Source organism: Heptranchias perlo, chromosome 6 (assembly GCF_035084215.1).
Source record: "Heptranchias perlo isolate sHepPer1 chromosome 6, sHepPer1.hap1, whole genome shotgun sequence".
Lineage (NCBI taxonomy): Eukaryota > Metazoa > Chordata > Chondrichthyes > Hexanchiformes > Hexanchidae > Heptranchias > Heptranchias perlo.
The window spans coordinates 89,877,532-89,896,517 of record NC_090330.1 but is presented as its reverse complement, the minus strand read 5'-3'; the positions used below and the strand labels follow the sequence as shown (position 1 = coordinate 89,896,517).

At 48.1% G+C, this 18,986-nt stretch overlaps 2 protein-coding genes across 2 annotated transcripts in view; both read right to left on the bottom strand.

The window, feature by feature from the left end:
- The window catches only part of LOC137322570 (uncharacterized), a 25,886-nt gene extending 9,122 nt beyond the window's left edge, over positions 1-16,764 (bottom strand). The window contains exon 1 of the mRNA XM_067985486.1: positions 16,642-16,764. Within this exon, the coding sequence (XP_067841587.1) occupies positions 16,642-16,695 (54 nt within the window). The 5' untranslated portion in view covers positions 16,696-16,764. The remainder of the gene's footprint in view (positions 1-16,641) is intronic.
- LOC137322571 (putative nuclease HARBI1) lies at positions 7,545-18,986 on the bottom strand. The gene is made up of 2 exons (XM_067985487.1): positions 18,807-18,986; positions 7,545-9,062 (listed from the first exon to the last, which is right to left on the bottom strand). Exon 2 carries the CDS (start codon positions 9,022-9,024, stop codon positions 8,470-8,472), a length of 555 nt encoding a protein of 184 aa, XP_067841588.1. The 5' UTR covers positions 9,025-9,062; positions 18,807-18,986; the 3' UTR covers positions 7,545-8,469.

The window sequence follows — 18,986 nt, the reverse complement described above, 5'->3', positions numbered from 1 at the left end:
GGCCTCTAACACTGTTCCAATGAAGCTTAACGTATGCTCGAGGAACAGCACCTCATTGTTCACTTTACAACCTTTCGGATTCAATATTGATTTCAATAACTTCAGATCATAACCACTGCTCCCATTTTTTCGCTCAGCTCATGCTGGTAATGCTTCTGCTGCTGCCATTTACAGCTACTCCTGATCAATCTTTTGTTTTTAACCAGTCCCATTACCACTTTCCTTGCCTTGCACCATCATCCCATTTGTCTTTTAATCACTCGTGCCCTCCACCCTATCACAGACCCTTTTGTTCTTTCCTCCCCTCCCCACCCTCCCCCCTTTTCCCTGTCGCTGTACTTGCTCAAAAACTTTTAACTATTCTAACATCGTCCAGTTCTAATGAAAGGTCTACGACCTGAAACGTTAACTCTCTTTCTTTCTCCACAGATGTTGCCTGACTTGCTGAGTTTCTCCAGCATTTTCTGTTTTTATTTCAATATAGTACAGGTCTTGACTACCCATGTACAATGCTACAGCAGATTGACTAGGATATAACAATGTATATTGCATGATCCTGTGTCTGCTTCACCTCAGGCATCACATCCTGTTACAAACAGACTTTTGTAACGCACTTGCATCTGATCAGCTCAATTTTCCAATTTCTAAAAGACCAACAAATCATAAGAACATACCAATCAGCAAATAGCAACTTGAAATGAAAAGCACCAATCATGAAGTTCACAAAACAATGAATCAAAAGTGGCTAGTCAGTAACAACGACCAATAAACAAAGGAACAATCAAATTGCTCCAAATATTTGTTAAAAATCCTTTATGCTGCCATTTTGTATACTGACTATCATTGGAACATAGGAACAGGAGTAGGCCATTCAGCCCCTCGTGCCTGCTCCGCCATTTGATAAGATCATGGCTGATCTGTGATCTAACTCCATATACCTGCCTTTGGCCCATATCTCTTAATACCTTTAGTTGCCAAAAAGCTATCTATCTCAAATTTAAATTTAGCAATTGAGCTAGTATCAATTGCCGTTTGCGGAAGAGAGTTCCAAACTTCTACCACCCTTTGTGTGTAGAAATGTTTTCTAATCTCACTCCTGAAAGGTCTGGCACTAATTTTTAGACTGTGCCCCCTACTCCTAGAATCCCCAACCAGCGGAAATAGTTTCTCTCTATCCACCCTATCTGTTCCCCTTAATATCTTATAAACTTTGATCAGATCACTCCTTAACCTTCAAAACTCTAGAGAATACAACCCCAATTTGTTAATCTCTCCTCGTAACTTAACCCTTGAAGTTAAGAAGCTACTTCTGTCTATAAGGTTTGTAATATTAGAAAGATATAAATTTACAAGAAAATTATTAAACTGATCCATGCAGTAGCATTTTCTCTATTTAAAATGTTTAACAGTGTTTTTCATCAACGATCTACGGCCCTCTGAGAAGCCCAGGGCTTAAGTTTGTGAGATTGTCACAGCCATCTCTCACAATTGAAGAGACTCAGCAGCAACTCTCTGGATGCACCTACACCTAATGCTGCAATCTGAGTCTTTTTAAAAATTCGTTCATGGGATGTGGGCGTCGCTGGCGAGGCCGGCATTTATTGCCCATCCCTAATTGCCCTTGAGAAGTTGCTGGTGAGCCGCCTTCTTGAACCGCTGCAGTCCATGTGGTGAAGGTTCTCCCACAGCATCAGGGAAGGGAGTTCCAGGATTTGACTCCGTGAAAACACTGTGGAGAAAATTCCTAGTCAAGTGTGGACATTTTGTTGCAACTTTGCATAATTTTGCAATTTTTCCAAAGTGTTAATTTGTGACATGGTGAGTGTACTTTAAAAATAAACCAACTGAAAGTGACATAAATAAAAAGAAATAAAAATCTGCAGATGCCGGAAATCTGAAATTTAGACAGATAACGACTGAGGTGCTGAGTGTTGCCAGCATTTTCTGAAATTATATTGTGTTCAAGCATTGGTTGGGGCTGCCTGATAAAGAAAACTCAGTAGAGCTTGTATATATGGATTTTCAAAAATGCATTGTTTAAGGTGCTGAATAGGAGGCAGCTGATAAATGAAGGGACAAAGGAATCAAACAGATTTCAGCAGCATGGATGGAAAGTTGGTCAAAGGACAGAAAGCAGGGAGTTAATGTATATCTTTTAAATTTGAAGGAGATAAACAGTGATGTCCCCAAGATATCGGTGTTGGGGTCATTGCTGTCTCTCTCTCTCTGGATAGAAAGAGAGAGAGAGAGAAAGAAAGACAGAGAGCGAGAGATTTGTGTATAGGGGCACAATATCAAATTTGCAGATAACACAAATAGGGACTTTGAAGATAAGTATAAATTACTTTAGGAGACAGGTTAGTCGATTGGGCAGATAGATGCCAATAAAATTTAATTCGGAAAAATGTGAGGTGATATATTTTGGGAGGAAGAATCAGGTGATATATATTTATAATGATATTATATGATATTATGTCACTATATTTTAAAAGGGAGTCGAGGAGCAGGGAGACTTAGATGTTCAGATACAACAGTCTTTAAAAGCAAGCTGATAAGTTGATAAAGTTGATAAAAGAAAACACATGGGATCCTGGATCTTATAAATAGGGGCACAGGGTACAAAAGCACAGAGGTAACGCTAAGCCTACACAAATCATGAGGTAAATTTTAACCGGGAGCCAGGAAGAGGGTGGGAGGGAGATTTCCTGACGGGAAACCCAGTAGTACGGGTTTCCCGGACGTCCTTACGATTTTGACGTAAGGACACCTTTCTCTTTTTTTGTAGGTTTCCCGCCCGACAGCCAGCCAGATTGACAGACTGGCCGTCAGTCAGACAGGAGAACAGCCATGGAGCAGATGCCAGCAGGTAAGTCGTAGATGGGGGGGTTGGTCATCGGGTGTGGGGTCGGTTTTGGGAGTCGTCATGGATCGGGGTCATCAGGGGCCAGGGTCGGAGGTCATGGAGGTCGGTCATCGGGGGATTGATCGTCAGGGGGCGGGGTTGGGGGTCATTGGGGGGATCGGTCATCGGGGGAGTCATCGGGGTCAGGGGTCAGCAGGGGGTCGGAGATCGTGGGGGGTCGGACATGCGGGGGGATCAGTCGATCGAGTTTGTGGGGTCACGGTAGGTAGGCTTGTTGGGCCTGGAGGAAACACTCCTGCTCCTCCTGGCCCACAAGCATAGCAATAAAGGCACTTATATGTAGCATTTCTCACCTCTTATGTGAGGTGAAGGAGAAGGCCCAGGAATCTTGGCCCCCAGGAGTTAAAAATAAAAAAGCTTTCAAAATGGAGGCCCGCAGCCTCTATTAAAGCTGTCACTGACTGACCCACTTCCTGAGAGCGGGTTGGCCGCCCGCCCCTCAACCCGCCTCCATGAAAACTGGAAATGGACGGATTGGAGGCGGGTTTTAGATTTTTCTCATTTTTACCTTCCCACCCGCCCCGAACCCACCCATTCGTGAGGTTAAAATCTATCCCCATATGTTTGGTTGCAGTTAGAATATTGGGAGAGAAATTCAACAGATGGCCACTTGTTTTTCCCATGTAAAATGTGCAGTGGGTCTCCGAATTTTGTGTTGCGATATACTGTGCCCACTGTAGACTGGAAGTGCGCTGGAAGCTATTTTGACATGGGCGATTTTTAGTTGTCCAGGGCAGCAGCCTGAAAACAGCGAAGGCCCAATAAATATGTAAATGTGAGGGTCATGTGCATGGTTAAGGACCCTTCTGCCAAATCCTGCTGATACAGCTTCTTTCCCGGCTGTTGTCACCAAGGATATGTGGGCGGGTTTAGGAATGAACGAATCCAGTGGATTCGTTCATTCCTAAACCCGCCCACAAATCCTTGGCGACAACAGTCGGGAAAGAAGCTGTATCAGCAGGATTTGGGTCAGTATCTGGGACAAGCTGCTGGGACAAGAGAGTGAAGGAGGAGAGGGCACAAGGAGGTCTTATACCATGCAAATGTACAGGAACAGAACATTTTACCTGCAATTAATTGAGGACCAGTGTGTTCGGTGGGCTCTGCTTCACCAGAGAGGCTGTGACAGAGCTCTGCCACCTATTGCAACCTGAATTCCTACACCTCATGATCATTTCAGGCTGCAGCAGGTGACACTAGCAACAGATCAGTCAATTTGCTGTATGTTCCTGTACCAAGCTGGTTATGGATACTCTCTTCACTAATACTTACAAATTCATTATTTTCCTTATGGAGACAGCAAAGCAGGAAGGCAAAGCTTTGAGCTTCTCCAGGATCGCAGGGCTCCCCCATGTGCAGGATTTCATAGGCTGCACCCACATAGCCTTGTATGCTTCACCAAGACTCTGGAGTACACTGGAACAAGAAGGGCTTCCACTCACTGAACGTATCTGATGTCCGTTGACAGGAATCGCATCATGCAGGTCTGTGCCCGGTTGCCTGGCAGTTGTCATGATCTCTTCATCCTTGCTTCCACCCAGATCATTGGGTGAAGGCTGACTACTTGGGGACAAGGGTTTTCCCCTGAACACGTAGCTCATGACACTTGTCAGAAACCCGAGCACAGATGCAGAGGAGTGCTACAAACAGGGCCACAACTCTGCCAAAGCTCTTATTGAAGAAGCCATCGGCATCCTGAAACAGAGGTTCCACTGTTTGGAAAGGTTTGGAGGTGTCCTGCAGTATTGCCTTGAGAGAGTCTTCGCATTCAGTTTAGTTTGCTGCATGCTCCATAACTTGGGCCTGCAAAGGGAGCAAACCATAAAGCCAGCTGAGGAGGAAGGAGTAGAGGCGCAGGAAAAGCACCAAGAAGCCAAGGGAGAACAAGGGCCACCAGTCTTGCCAGCTGCCAGAGCTGTACACCCAGTTGATCATCGAGAAACACTTTGGTTGAATCAACCCCCAAACCCGCTCCTCCCCCAACGACTCCTGTATCAACAGTCCCTCATACCTTCAGACCCGATCCTTCCATCCTCCAAATGAAAACTCTCAACTTTAAACCAGCATGGGTATTTCTATCAAATCACTAGACATGGTCAAACAAGCACCAATCCATAGAAACTCTGCACAACAGGAAACTGGTTCAAAATGGTTTGTTTTCCAATTGGAAACAAACCAATTTGGAAATTAAAGGTCACCCTCAGGCAACTGCCTTAATTGTTCTTTTGTCTAATCTGGTGCTCCTACAAGATGTTAACCCAGTAGCTAGAACAGTGGAGGTGAAAGATTGCTGATTATCCACTGAGGGTACTTGAGATGGCCATAGTGAGTGACCTCGAGGAGCTCTGGCCTTAAAGGGCCCGGCTGCAGACTGCAGAATTTCAGCAGGAGCCAGGGCAGTCTTGCCCAGATGGTTGTCTGGTACAAACACAGATACTGTTTGAGGGGCTGGCGGGGGAGTAATGTGATGTCAGCCCGAGAGAGGACAGTATGGCCCGATATTAGCGGGGAGGCGGGATGGCAGCGGGAGGGGGGTGCGATTGGGCGCGTAGGTAACCTGCCCAATAAAATCTCTCCATTCCCCATGCGATCGCGGGTCAGTTGGAGCCACTTAATGTGGCTTCCGGGTTTGCCGTCCGAAAGCTACGCAGCGGGCGGACTGCGCAACCGCATCACAGGCTGTCAGCTGGAGGAGCTCTATTTAAAGGGGCAGTCTTCCAATGGCTGCGCCTGGAGCAAGCACCCACACAGCACAATGGAGCAGCCCAGGGGAAAGGCTGCTCTGAGATTTAGTGATGCCTCACTCCAGGTGCAACTGGATGGGGAGAGGAGGAGGAGGGATGTGTACTACCCGGCAGACGGGAGGAAGTGGCCTGCCTCTGCCACCAAGAAGGCCTGGCTCGAGGTGGCAGAGGAGGTCATCAGCAGCAGCAACACCTACCGCACATGGATCCAGTGCAGGAAGGACTTCAATGACCTAACTAGGTCAGCCAAAGTGAGTACACTTACTCATTCTCCTACATTCCGTCTTCCACATCACCACTCCCACCCCCCAACTCATTCTGCACTGCCAACACTACTCTATCACATCACTCCTCACACCCACTGAAAGCTCATCCTCAACTTACCTGCACTTCCTCACCCCCCCATTACTCACCCCACCACTACCACTCAACCCAATCTTCATACAATGTCATGGCTCTGTCATATACTCACCCTCTGATGCATCTCTTTCACAGTCAGCCGCACCCAAACCAATCCATTCATCGATTGGCCACATCACCATCACTCACTCACGTGTCTGTACTTTATCCCGTTTTAGGAGAAGAGAGCCCAGAATGCACAGGAGTGGCGAGGACCGGAGATCGTTGTCCTCACAGACGCCGAGCAGGAGGCGCTGGAGCTGAGCCACACCCTCGAGTGAATGTTCGTTGGGGATGCCGTGATTGACACCTGACAAGCATCTGGTTACAGAACTTTAACATTCAGCACACACAATATGAATTGATGTTAACATGCCTTGCCATCTTCAGCATCTCAGTATGCTCATTGCAACATGACACATCTGTGATACTTAATATTGCCTTCTGTTCTCTTACAGGGTGTTCAGCGACCGCTGTGACGGCAGAGGGCGATTCCTCAGAGGAACTGCCGGCCTCTGAGGGTGCACTGTCACATCTGAGCGAGCCATCCACCAGCACAGATACACACACCTCAGTGGGTCCCAGTCCGCAGTTAATTGGGGTCGCACATGGTGAATTACGACACATATGTGAGCACGAGCAGACACTGGTGGCAGGGGCAGCTGTGGAGAGTCCACCTCGATGGGAGCACTCCTCTCCAGGCTTTTCTCAGCTGGACACAGATGCTGAACCCTGGGGGCCATCCTTTAAAAGGAGAATGATCGAGGGGCAGCAGCACATTTGTGAGGTGCTGGAACAGGTGCCACGTGTACTCTCCATAATAACGCAGAAGATGGAGGAGTCCAACTCCTGGATGAGTGGAATGGTGGCACAGGTACAGGAGGGAATCTCTGAGATGGTGTCGCAGCTAAGTGTGGGAAGGCTGCGATGGAGGGAAGGCTAGCTTCCATGGAGCTTCAAGCACGACTCACAAATGAGTCCATTCAGGCCCTGACAACGGCCATTTGGCCTCAGAGTGAACAACATTCTGCCGCCTTAAACAGGCAGGCAGATACTCCAGCACTGGCCTTACAAGGCTTCACACATGTCCTCCAAACTGTCGTCCAACAGAGTAGTAAGTGTGGTGTGGGCCTGGCCCAGGGGAGGGATGATGGCGAAAGGGGTCAAGGAAGCGGGGACGCCACTCTAAGCGCTCCCACATCTCACCTGTTGCCCCCCTCTCAACCAGTACCCGCAATGCTGCCTCCTCTCCAGGTGGCCGAGTCTGCCCCTGCACAGGTGCAGGTGGAGCAGCCTTTGGAGGGACCTCACGGGCACCAAAACCCAGAGCGCGTAGGCCCGAATCATCTAATCGGTCAGGGCATGAACAAGAGCAACCTGTCATTACCTCTGCTGCAGCCACAGGGGATGCACCACGTAGAAGTAGTTGGAAGCAAAAGGCGAAGGTTTTGTAAGCACGAAGGGGATGCACAAGGGTGTTTGACGGTTGGTCATGTTTTTTATTTGTATTTGCTGTTTATTAAACTTACATTAAATATTATTATTGTCACCACCACTGCCACGTCTTGACCATGTTTGACTGGCTTCCATAATAAGGCCCTTTCATGAATTTCACCATGAGAGCCCACACTTGATGCCACCCATTGGATCACTCTACAGTGGGTGTATGCGTAGTTGCATGACTGTTTTGTGCAGGGACGGAGGGGTGCTGGCGTGGACACTGCTCTATCCAGGTGGTGTGAGGACTGGACTCTTCACACTGACTGATGTTAGGAGAACCGTTCACATATCATTGACTCCCTGGCCTCACAAGCATACAGGTGAGCTGCTGTTCTGCCCATGAGTTGCTCCTGCTCCTCCTCCTCCTCCGCCTCCTCCTCCTCCTCAAAGTGGGTGGCAGATGTGGATGGGGCCTCCTCAAGCTGCACCTCTCTCAGTTGTGCCTTGTTGTGCAGGACACAACACAGAACTATAATGCGTCCCACTCTCTCTGGTGCGTATCGAAGCGCTCCCCCAGAATGATCAAGGCACCTGAAGCGCATCTTGAGCAGTCCTATAGCATGCTCAATTGTAGATCTGGTGGCGATGTGGCTGTTGTTATATTGACGGTGTTGCCCTGTGGTGGGATTCCTCAGAGGTGCCATGAGCCACGTGTACAGGGGGTATCCTTTGTCCCCAAGGAGCCAGCCTTGGCTGGTGTTCGGTGCATGGAAGAGGGCGGGGTGTTGGACTCCTAGAGGATGAAGGAATCATGGCAGCTGCCAGAGTATCTGGTGCACACGTGAAGGAATCTCTTGCGGTGGTCACAAACGAGCTGAGTGTTGATGGAGTGATAGCCCTTCCTGTTGATGAACAGTCCTGGCTCGTGTGGAGATGCTGGAATTGCTATACGGGTGCAATTGATTACGTCCTGCACCCAGCCACAGCATGGAATCCAACTGCCCTCTTCATGTGGCTGAGGTCATCCATGGGGAAATTGACGTAGTGCAAGGCCCTGCGAAACAAGCCGTCGGTGACCTGCCTTATGCACTTGTGTGCAGACGACTGTGAGACCCCGGCGATGTCCCCGGTGGCACCCTGGAACAATCTGGAGGCAAAGAAGTTGAGGGCAGTGGTGACTTTGACAGCGACAGGTAAGGAGATGCTGCTCGGCCCAGCCGGGAGCAGCTCAGCATGAAGGAGGCTGCAGATGTCTGCGACTACCTGGCGACTGACTCTGAGCGCCCGTATGCACTGCTCCTCAAAGGCGTTCAGGAAGCTGATCCTCGGCCTGTAGACCCTGTTGCGAGGGTAGTGCCTCCTCCGATGTTGCTCTCTCTGTTGTTGCCTTCCGTGCTGTTTTGCAGGTTCCCGTGGCGCAGCACTGTGTTGTGGAGCTCCACGTGGCGGAGATGGACGCTGTGCCTGGCGAGGCTGCTGATGTTGCTCGTCCTCGGATGTAGTGGTGAATTCAGCCATGGCGCCCCCCCATCCTGATGGTGTCAGTTTGAAGGGATCTGCAAAGTAGGTATATGTGTTTGCACATCAGAGTTCTGGGTGGAAAGGGAGAATTTTGAGTGAAAACACAAAGATCTTGCAGCCAAAACTTTATCTGAAGTGACAGAGTGCCCTGCTGCAATAAATGATGTTTTCTCCCCACCTGTCAAATTAGCATTTTCAACTCCCACTGGCTCCTGCCTGAAACACGTCTGTTGCAACAGGGAATGTTTCCCACAGCACGGGAAACACACTGAGGATCCTTCAAAATTGCACCCCTGCCAAAATGTCTAGTCAATCAAATAGTTCAAGTACCTCAACTATCGGTCAAACTGCAAATTATCATCCCGCCATCTTTAATTGCCTGTGGGACTCCCGCATTCGAGAGGAGCGCGCACCCAGATGCATCACTGGGGAACCCGGAAGTCAGCTGGTTGGAGCCGGGCTCCGAACCCGCTCCGGATTTTAACGATTTTCGGATCTCCCCCGCCCCCAACGCACTCGTTCCATCACCCGAAAATTGGCCCCTATGGGCTCGATATTGCCAGGGCGGGTGGGCCACGCGCCCGGCGAAATCAGTCTGCCCCGCGCGCGATCGCAGCCTAATTGGATCCACTTACCTGGTCTTTCGTGGTCCCCACTGCTGAGCTGCGTGTCGGGTGGACTGCGCATGCGCAGTAAGCTCTGTCAGCAGGAGGAGCTCTATTTAAAGGGGGAGTCCTCCACTGACAGATGCTGCAAGAAATAGGAAAAAATACAGCATGGAGCAGCCCAGGGGGAAGGCTGCTCCCAGTTTAATGATGCCTCACTCCAGGTATCATTAGATGGGGTGAGGAGGAGGGGGAGGACAGAGATCTTCCTCCCGGCGGGCGGGAGGAAGCGGCATGCCTCTGCCACCAGGAAGGCCTGGCTCAAGGTGGCAGAGGAGGTCACCTGCACCACCAACATATCGCCCACCTGCATACAGTGCAGGAGGAGCTGCAATGGCCTCAGTAGGTCAGCCAAAGTGAGTACACTTACTCATTCCCCTACACTCCATTTGCCACATCACCGCCTCCACCCCACATCTCCTTCTGCACTGCCAACACTACTCTGTCACATCACCCCTAACACCCACTCAAACCTCATCCTTATCTTACCTGCACTTACTCACCTCGCCAGTACTCATCCTGCCACTACCACTCAACCCAATCCTCATACAATCTCATGGCTCTATCTCATACTCACCCTCTCATGCATCTCTTTCATGGTCAGCCTCACTCAACCTGCCACTACCTGTGCTGCAGCCACAGGGCATGCATCACATATGTGCAGTAGGAAGCGTCAGGCAAAGGTGTCGTGAGCATGAAGGGGATGCACAAGGGTGTTTGAGGGTTTGTCATGGTTTTTACTTCTATTGATTTCAGACCAACTCACATTACATATTATATTGGCACCACTACTGCCACGTCTTTGCGAATCTTGTCTGGTTTGTGCAATAATGCCCTTTCCTGAGGATCACAATGAAGACCCACACCTGATGCCACCCATTGTGTCACTGCAAAGTGGGTGTTGGTGTATTTGCAGGGCTCTTTTGTGCAGACGACTGAGAGACGTCGGCGATGTCCCCGGTGGCACCCTGGAAGGATGCGGAGGAGAAGTTGTTGAGGGCAGTGGTGACTTTGACAGCGACAGGTAAGAAGATGGTGCTCGGGCCAGCCGGGAGCAGATCGGCATGAAGGAGGCAGCAAATGTCCATGACTACATGTTGAGTGACTCTGAGCCTCTGTGTGCACTGCTGCTCAGAGAGGTCCAGGAAGCTGAGCCTCGGTCTGTGGACCCTGTGGCGAGGGTAGTGCCCCCTGCAACGCATCTCTCTCTGCGGTTGCCCTCCCTCCTGCTCTGCAGGTGGATGTGTCACAGCACTGTGTTGTGGAGCTCCATGTGTCAGAGGTGGCCGCCGAGGCTGGTGATGCTGTTCGCCCTCTGAGGAGGTCATGACTGCAGCTACGGCGGCCCCCATCCGGAAGATGTACATCTGAGGGGGTCCGCAAGGTAGGTACATGTCTCTGGACACCGGGGTAAGTGTGCAAGTTGGTGAATTTGATTTTCAGGAGGAGGGTGGTGGAGGCCAACCTTTGTCCCAAGTGACAGAGTGGCCTCCTGCAATGAGTGAGGGTCTCCCCCCCAACCTGTCAAATGGACCTTTGCAGCTGCCACAGGCTGATAGCTGTAACACGTCCATTTCAACGAGGAGTGTTTCCCCCAGTATGGGAAACAGTCCCAGTTGTCTCTAAAATCCCACCCCTCCTCACATATTCCCTTAATCAGGTCTGTTAATGAACAGAAATAGCTAGATAAATATTGTTAAGTGGCACCCCGCTGGCTTTAATTGCCTGCGGGAGTCCCACATGCGGGGGCTGCACGCGCACGTCGGCGCGTCTGTGGGGAACCCGGAAGTGGGCAGGTTGGAGCCGGGCTCCCGACCCGCTCCGGGATTCCCCGATTTTCGGAGCCCCCCCGCCAGGAACGCACCCGATAGCGGGTGCTAAAATGTAGCCCTATGTGTCTCTTCCATGGTGCCACTCCCATCCCCATGGGGCTGCAGTTCAGTGTAAGATCAGAGAGCAGGAGTGATGTGGCATTTTGGAAACCCCAATACATTCTTTCCTTCTTGCTTCGCAAGCTGGAGGAGATGTTTGAACCCAGATCCATAATGGCAGCAGTCTGAGCTTCCATCAAAGCTGTCAGAGCTGTCACCACAGGCCCTATAACTAAAGACCCCACTGCAATGTGCATAGAGGTGACCATATGCTTCATGGTTGATTGCATTGTTTTGATGCCCTGCGTGATGACCCCATACAAGTTGGAGCTGGACTCCTCCATAAAATATGACATTGTGCACAGGCTCTTGGTTAGGCAGTCCAATGCATTGAATAATTGTTGGTGCACAGACATCAGTTCTCCTTCTATAGGTTGAGTCCTTGAAATCATCATCTGTGCTCTCTGCAGCAGGTCTAGGATGCAGGCTGTCCCTCCTCGCTCACCAGTTCCTGGGTCGTCCGATCTCCCTGCCCTTACTCCTGCACACGTGCTCGGTGAATCTCCCTGTGCAGACCGCTCTAACTGACCTTCTGAGCTAGTGCCTGCAAGGGTAAGGTCAATGTATCTTCAGGAGGACTGTCCTTCTCTTCCTCTGCTGCAGCTGAACTTGTTACTTGTGATGGACCTGGAAAGAGAGGCAAATGACAAGGGTTAGCAGTTAGTAGTAAGGGTTAGCAGAACCAGAGGAATAGCAGCTCAAAGCAGCACGATTTTGTCAAGCAGAGTGCATGAAGGAGCAAATTCAGTAAGAAGAGAAAAGGAGGATAAAATAGCCACAAACCCTGTGTATCCTCCGGTCTCGCCAATTGTGATGTTCCTGACCTGCCATCTGCCCACTACTTCAATTGCAGCCTCTTCCATTGGGGGCAGTTCTTTGTAGGGATGGTGGCCCTCCTCCTGTCCATGTCTGCTTCTTCTTTTAATGTGCCAGCTTGTCCTGCAAGAGGAAGGGGAGTATGGCCCATTGAAGGGTTGAGAGGATGTGCATGTCAGGGTAGAATAGTGTAGATGGTACGTGAAAGATGCCATGGATGTGACAAAGTGAGGGGAGCAATTGTGAGGATGGTGGGAGATGCAGAATGTGCAAGTAGCAGAAGAAGGTGGTACAATGAAATGTGCTGCTGTGATTGGAGGAGAGTCATGGGAAGTGGGGAGGGAAGGCTTGTGCGAGCTGGATGACAGGGGGTGCAGGGCTAAGCAGAAAGAATTGAGTCGGAGTCTTACCTTAGCAGGTCTGGTCAGATCATTCATTTTTTTGCGGCATTGCAGCCAGTATCTGGGTGCTATGCTTCACCCAGTATCTTGCTTTTCCATCTCTGCCCACTGGTGCTGTGCTATTTGCCTTGTAACCCTTTTCCCATCAGCTGCAAACAGCACCTCCTTCCTCCTGGTGATCTCTTTCACAAGGACCTCCAGGATAGTGTCAGAAAATTGTGGTGCCCTTGTAGCACTCATTCTGCCTTCCATCTCTACTTGCAGCATTAAATCAAATTCAGTACAGCTGAAGCATCCTTTTAGAGGTGCTGGCTTCCTATAAATGGCATCACTGCTGTCCAAGTTCTCGCCCCGACCCCAATTTGCGAGTTGCCAATAAACAGCACGGGTCGCACTGACGTCTCGCCAATCACAATCAAATGAAGCACGGGCACAAATTTGGCTTGTGCCTCTCGCTGCTGTCACTGGGCACACGGTCACTCTGCCCACTTTGTGCCTGTTTTTGGTGCAAGTTTAATTTGTCCCCCATTGTGTCCAGTTTTAGTTGCCCACTTTAGGAAGGAGGTCAAGACCATGGAAACATTGGAGAAAAGATTAACTAAGATGATACTGGGGTAACAGGTTTTAAATATGAGGAAGACTGGAGAAACAAGGCTCTTCTCAATAGAACAAAATAGCTTAAGAGGAGATCTAATAGAGGTGTTCCAAATGATGAGAACTTCAGATGAGGTCAATAGGTGATAAAAGGAAGATAAAGAGGAATAAGGAAATGAAGGAAGAGAGAACCAGCAAAGGGAGAGCATCATAAGAAAGAGAGTAAGAGATTCAGAAGGGAAGAAGAGAGAGAAAAGTGGCAGAGGAAAGGAAAAAAAAACAGTAGTGAAGAAGAGAGAAGGAAACTAGTGAAGGGAATTAGAAATATATACAGGTGGAAATTCAATTTACAGCTTGAAAAGGGTGCCACGCAGGGAAGCCTGAGGTGGGGGAGAGGGGGTGAAGTCGCAAAGTGATGGGGGTGGGGGAACTGTGAGTACTATGGAGTTGGGGGAGGACTTCTGCTCTTCCTGGGTCCACAGGAATGATTTCTGATTTTTTTAAAAATTGCTTTTGTTGACGGCCATTGCTTATGCCACAGCGGCCGATGAAAAATCCCGACATATGTACGGGGCTTATCACTTGTTCAAGGTGGCTGTCAGGGATGCTTCAAATAGGGCCTGACCCAATAGCGAGTCAGATGTCTTCCAGGTGTTCTTTGGATAGAGGACATTGTTCTCCAAAATTGGAACTTGTACCTGTTTTACACTTGTTAAACTGGCACAATAAAGTCCAATTTATACCCAATATTTTTTTCAGACTATCAGGGGAGGAATTTTAATACCCCTACCCAGCAGAAATGGGGGGAGTTAAAATGGAACATGAGGCTTACCCACTGGCTTCCCCCTCCGATCTGTCCAAGAGCAATTTTAATTTGTAGGCATCAAGTGCACTCTCCTGAAGCTGACGGGGTCTTTCTTTATATATGCAGATTGGGCTCTGATGACGTCACAGGGACCCGACTGAAATATACAACTGAGGCATGAGCGGGAGAGCAGTGGTGGCTTCCCTGCCAGGCTAAAGCTATCAAAAATCTTTAAGTTTCCTTATGGGTCAGAAGGAGCAGGAGTGCTCTTCCGGGCCCAACAAGGAAACCTTGGGCCTGCCGTACCCCAGGCTTCCTCGATGCCTGTTGGATCCCTCTCCTTAAGTCTTATCTTAGTGCCGGGGACCGTTCCCTCTAGCCTCAGTGGCGGCCTCCTACTGCCTGATCTTAATAGCCAGGCAGCTGCTTCCTGCGGCCGGGAAGTCAGCCAGCAACATGCTAATGAGTCTCAGCTATTCTGGCTGGCCCTTCACCCTGCCGCTCACAGATGGGCTTGTTCAGAAATAGGACATGTTCCCCCCTCCCCCGCCCCCGGTGTAGAACATCAAGTCCTCAGTCTAAGTATCCTTAGTTAGAGGTGCCTGAGAGCCTGAGAATTTAGTAGCCCCAACCAATTGTAAAAACTTTTGAGAATTAGGTTATTTTGCTTATAGTTATTGCCAAGGATTACACTGTGAGCAAATGTGGGTTTAAAAGTACAAAAATTAAATATAATTTTCCTCTAGGGTTTCAGGATTTTGATCTAACAAAATTGGTCATGCCCAGTCTTACTCCTGCCATGCATCATTATGATCCCCGATGACAAACTGTGTAGCATTCAATGTATGAGGTCAGAGGCTTTAACAGTATTCAAATAAGATTCAAAATAAGGTAAAATATGTACTGTGGAACTTTGTTCATGTAAGGGAAACTATTTTGAAGGGTTATTCTTACAGAGAAAGAGAGATGGAGAAGAAGGCAGAGGGACAAAGACAGGGAGAGATAAGGATCATTTGAAAATCATTTTGGCTACCATCTTAAATAATTTGGAGAGCCCTTTTTGGGATTCCTGCATCAGGGAGCCTGCCTGAGGAAGGGTGGGAAATCAATGCCACAGGTTTTGGATGCGTGCAGCAACGGAGAATGGATATCTGCCTCCAGAGTAACTGAAAGCCTGCACACAATGTCAAGGAGCATGGAGGAGTCCAGCTCCAACTTGGCTCAAAGCTTTGCGCAGAGATTGGAGCCCATCCTTTTCAACAGGTGCTTACCTCCATCAGCACACCAGTTTAAGCCACCATGGTGCAGTATCTGATGACCGATGTCACAGCTTCCATCAAGGGTCTGACTGCTGCCTTGGAAGCTCAGACTGCTGCCATCATGACTCTGGGTACCAGAGTTGAAAGGGGCTTCCAGGGCATCATAGCAGACCAGCAATCTGTTCTCCAACAGATCACCAGGATTGCTGAGGTGCTGCCCCAGGAGAGTGGAAGTGGCTTCATGGAACTGGAACCTGCTGTCCTTGCTCAAGATGACACCATTCCTGCTCCCACCCCTGCTACCTTGCCTGTGCCCTTGCTGTTGCCTGTCAGCCAGCTAGCCAGCCCAGTCTGCTGCAGCCCAGGCCAAGATGGTGCAGTCTGAAGCTGGGCCATCATGGCCTGGAGCTGCTTGAGGTCGTCCTCCAAGGGCATCTGCACTCTCCTCAACTGAAGGTCAGCAGCCTTCCACTTCCCATGCTCCAGCCACTGGGGAAGCATCTCGTTAGATCACTAGGAAAGGTAAAGGCACATGGAAAACAGGCACTAAGGGAATGCACAAGGATGAATAGTTTAATTTTGTATGCATCATTTAATGAGTGAATTGATTAATCTGGATTTGAATTTGCATTTGGTGGTGGTTTTTATTTCTGCGGTGAACTGAGGAAGGAACCAATACGTAATCATAAAGAGGATGATGTGATGGACTGTGAGAGAGGAAGGCAAGGAGTGTGGAACTGTTGGTGAACGGGGAGGTGCAGTTGAGGTTACTGGTGATGCTCATGAATAATCTGATCACATAGAGCCCTGGCAGAAAGGGCCTGTCAACGTTATAGCCTCCCTTCCTCTTGCACTTGCTCCTCCACTTCCTCCTTCTCCTCCCCCCTCTTCTAGCAGCTTGTCCGGCTCTGCATGGTTTCTTTTCATTCTCCTAGTCATGTTCAATTCCCAGAGAAAGCTCTCGCAGGCCACCCATGCCTGGAAGCAACTTTTTTCAGCACAATATTTTAAATGACACGAAAAGTAATGCAAGACCAGCCAGACCACTCCGTGTAGATTATTGAAACTTTAGTCAAGCATAGGAAACCTCCAAAAACTCATACAATTACACCAACAGCTAGAAGAAATAATCCAGCAACTAACCCGTAAGTTCTTCATAATCTCTTTAAACAGCGCTGGTGGGGAAGAGTCCTTCATGCCGTGTTTTTCCCTTCAAGAGTGTGCACACGCATTTCAGACCCCATTTTTGAATCTTAGATTGCCGCGTAGCATCTAACAAATGGGAAAGTCTTTTCAGTGTCAAGCACAAATCTGAACCCAGCGCTTGCTGATTAATTTTTAAACATTGCAGCAATATCAGGCCCATCAGTGACAATCAATTTGATTGTATTAATTAAAAGCATCCCTCCCCAGCCAAGAATTTATAATGTCGTTCCTATGTCCTTTTCCAATCCTCCAAAAATTTGATTTCAAATTAAATCCAATTACTTTGTTTATATTGTATTTAGCATTAGTGCATCAGTCTTGGTTCACAGATTTCACTTAGTCTGAACGAGAGCAGGTAAAAACCGTTGAATACAGAAATGTACCTTCTCAACAGCTCTATTAAAACTGGGAAATAAAAGTTGACCCTACAGGAACAACTTTAACATCTTTGGACACTGTCAGAGCTTACAGTTTTGACCAGTTGTGCTAAATATTCTTTCGAAGTGCAACACAACACTGATGCTTGAATATTGTTTGATCACACTCAGCTCTTAGACTTCAAAGTGCAAAAAGTGGATTAGCTGTGTCACCTTCCTTAGTTATTTTATTGCCATTTACTCATCAATAATGATTTCAGAACTCTTTCTGGGGTCACTGATGCTGAATTTAAAGGTTACTGTCAATACCTGCTATTGGCCCATTATTATCCTTCCCCACCTTCTCCCCAGCTGATGATGATGATCAAGACTAGTTTGATGATGTTGGAATAATGTGGGCACTGGAAGACTTGATCTATTCAATGTTTTACTTAGTGAAGCAGCTCCAGATGTTTAGGTCACCTTAGGCAACTCGTAGGCTTGTGGTAGAGAAGCGTTCATAGTGAGGTCACTTTTTACATCGAGTTACATCGAAACTACAGCACAGAAACAGGCCATTTGGCCCAATTGGGCTATGCCAGTGTTTATGCTCCATACGAGCCTCCTCCCACCCCTCTTCATCTAGCTCTATCAGCCTACCCTTCTATTCCTTTCTCCTTCACGTGCTTATCTAGCTTCCCCTTAAATGCATCTATGCTATTTGTCACAACTACTCCATGTGGTAGCACGTTCCACATTCTTCTTTGGGCAAAGAAGTTTCTCCTGAATTCCCTATTGGATTTATTAGCGACTAATTTATATTTATAACCTTTGGTTTTGGACTCCCCCACAGTTGGAAAGATTTTCTCTACATCTACCCTATCAAACCTTTCATTATCTTAAAGACCTCTATCAGGTCACCCCTCAGCTTTCGCTTTTCTGGCGAAAAGAGCCCCAGCCTGTTCAGCCTTTCCTGATAAGGATATCCTCTCGGTCCTGGTATCATCCTTGTGAATTTTTTGCACCCTGTCTAATGCCTCTATATCCTTTCTATAACATGGAGGCCAGAACAATGCACAATACTCCAAGTGTGGTCCAACCAAGGTTCTATACAAGTTTAATATAACATCTCTGCTTTTCAATTATATCCCTCTAGAAATAAACGCTAGTACTTGATTTACCTTTTTTATGGCCTTATTAACCTGGTTTCTACTTTTAGTGATTTAGTCTCTTTGCTCCTCTATCCCGGTTAGACCCTTATTATCCAGGCAGTAAGTGGCTTCCTTATTCTTCCTCCCAAAATGCACCACTTCACACTTATCTATATTGAAATTCATTTGTCAATTACCCACCCATTCTGCAAGATTATTAATGCCCTCTTGCATTTTGGTGCATTCTTCCTTTGTGTTAAATACACCCCCCCAATTTGGTGTCATCTGAAAATTTTTAATCCTTCGATGTCAGCTTTTCCTATCATTGTGAAGCAGAATTCACCTAGCGTTGGTTTGTCCACTCACTAATAGGGAACATGAGTTGGGATTAGACTGTCGTGAGACAGGTTAGTTTTACCCTACTGACAATGTGTTGCAATAGTAATACTGCTCAGTACGAGAGGAAACCACAGGTTCAGACAGGAATAGTATGGCCAGACAGAATCATTAAATGAAGTCCAAACAATATAACCAAAACACTTTCTTTCCTCTAATACCTCTTTGTTTCTTCAGAAAACATTTAGTTAATTTTTACCTCTGGATGCATTTCAGCAAGTCTCGTCTGTCATCATTCACTGCAGGTAATTGAGGTTTTCACCAAAGCCTTGAATCTAGAGTGGTCCTACTGGTTCCTTAAACTGGATCAAACTGGAACTATATTCAATTTGTTACGTTGGCATAACAGGTGCCAGTGTTATGTCTGACAACAGATAGA

Excerpts from the sequence above, each read along its gene's own strand:
- LOC137322571 (XM_067985487.1), bottom strand. The coding sequence starts at position 9,024 with ATGGCTGAATTCACCACTACATCCGAGGACGAGCAACATCAGCAGCCT.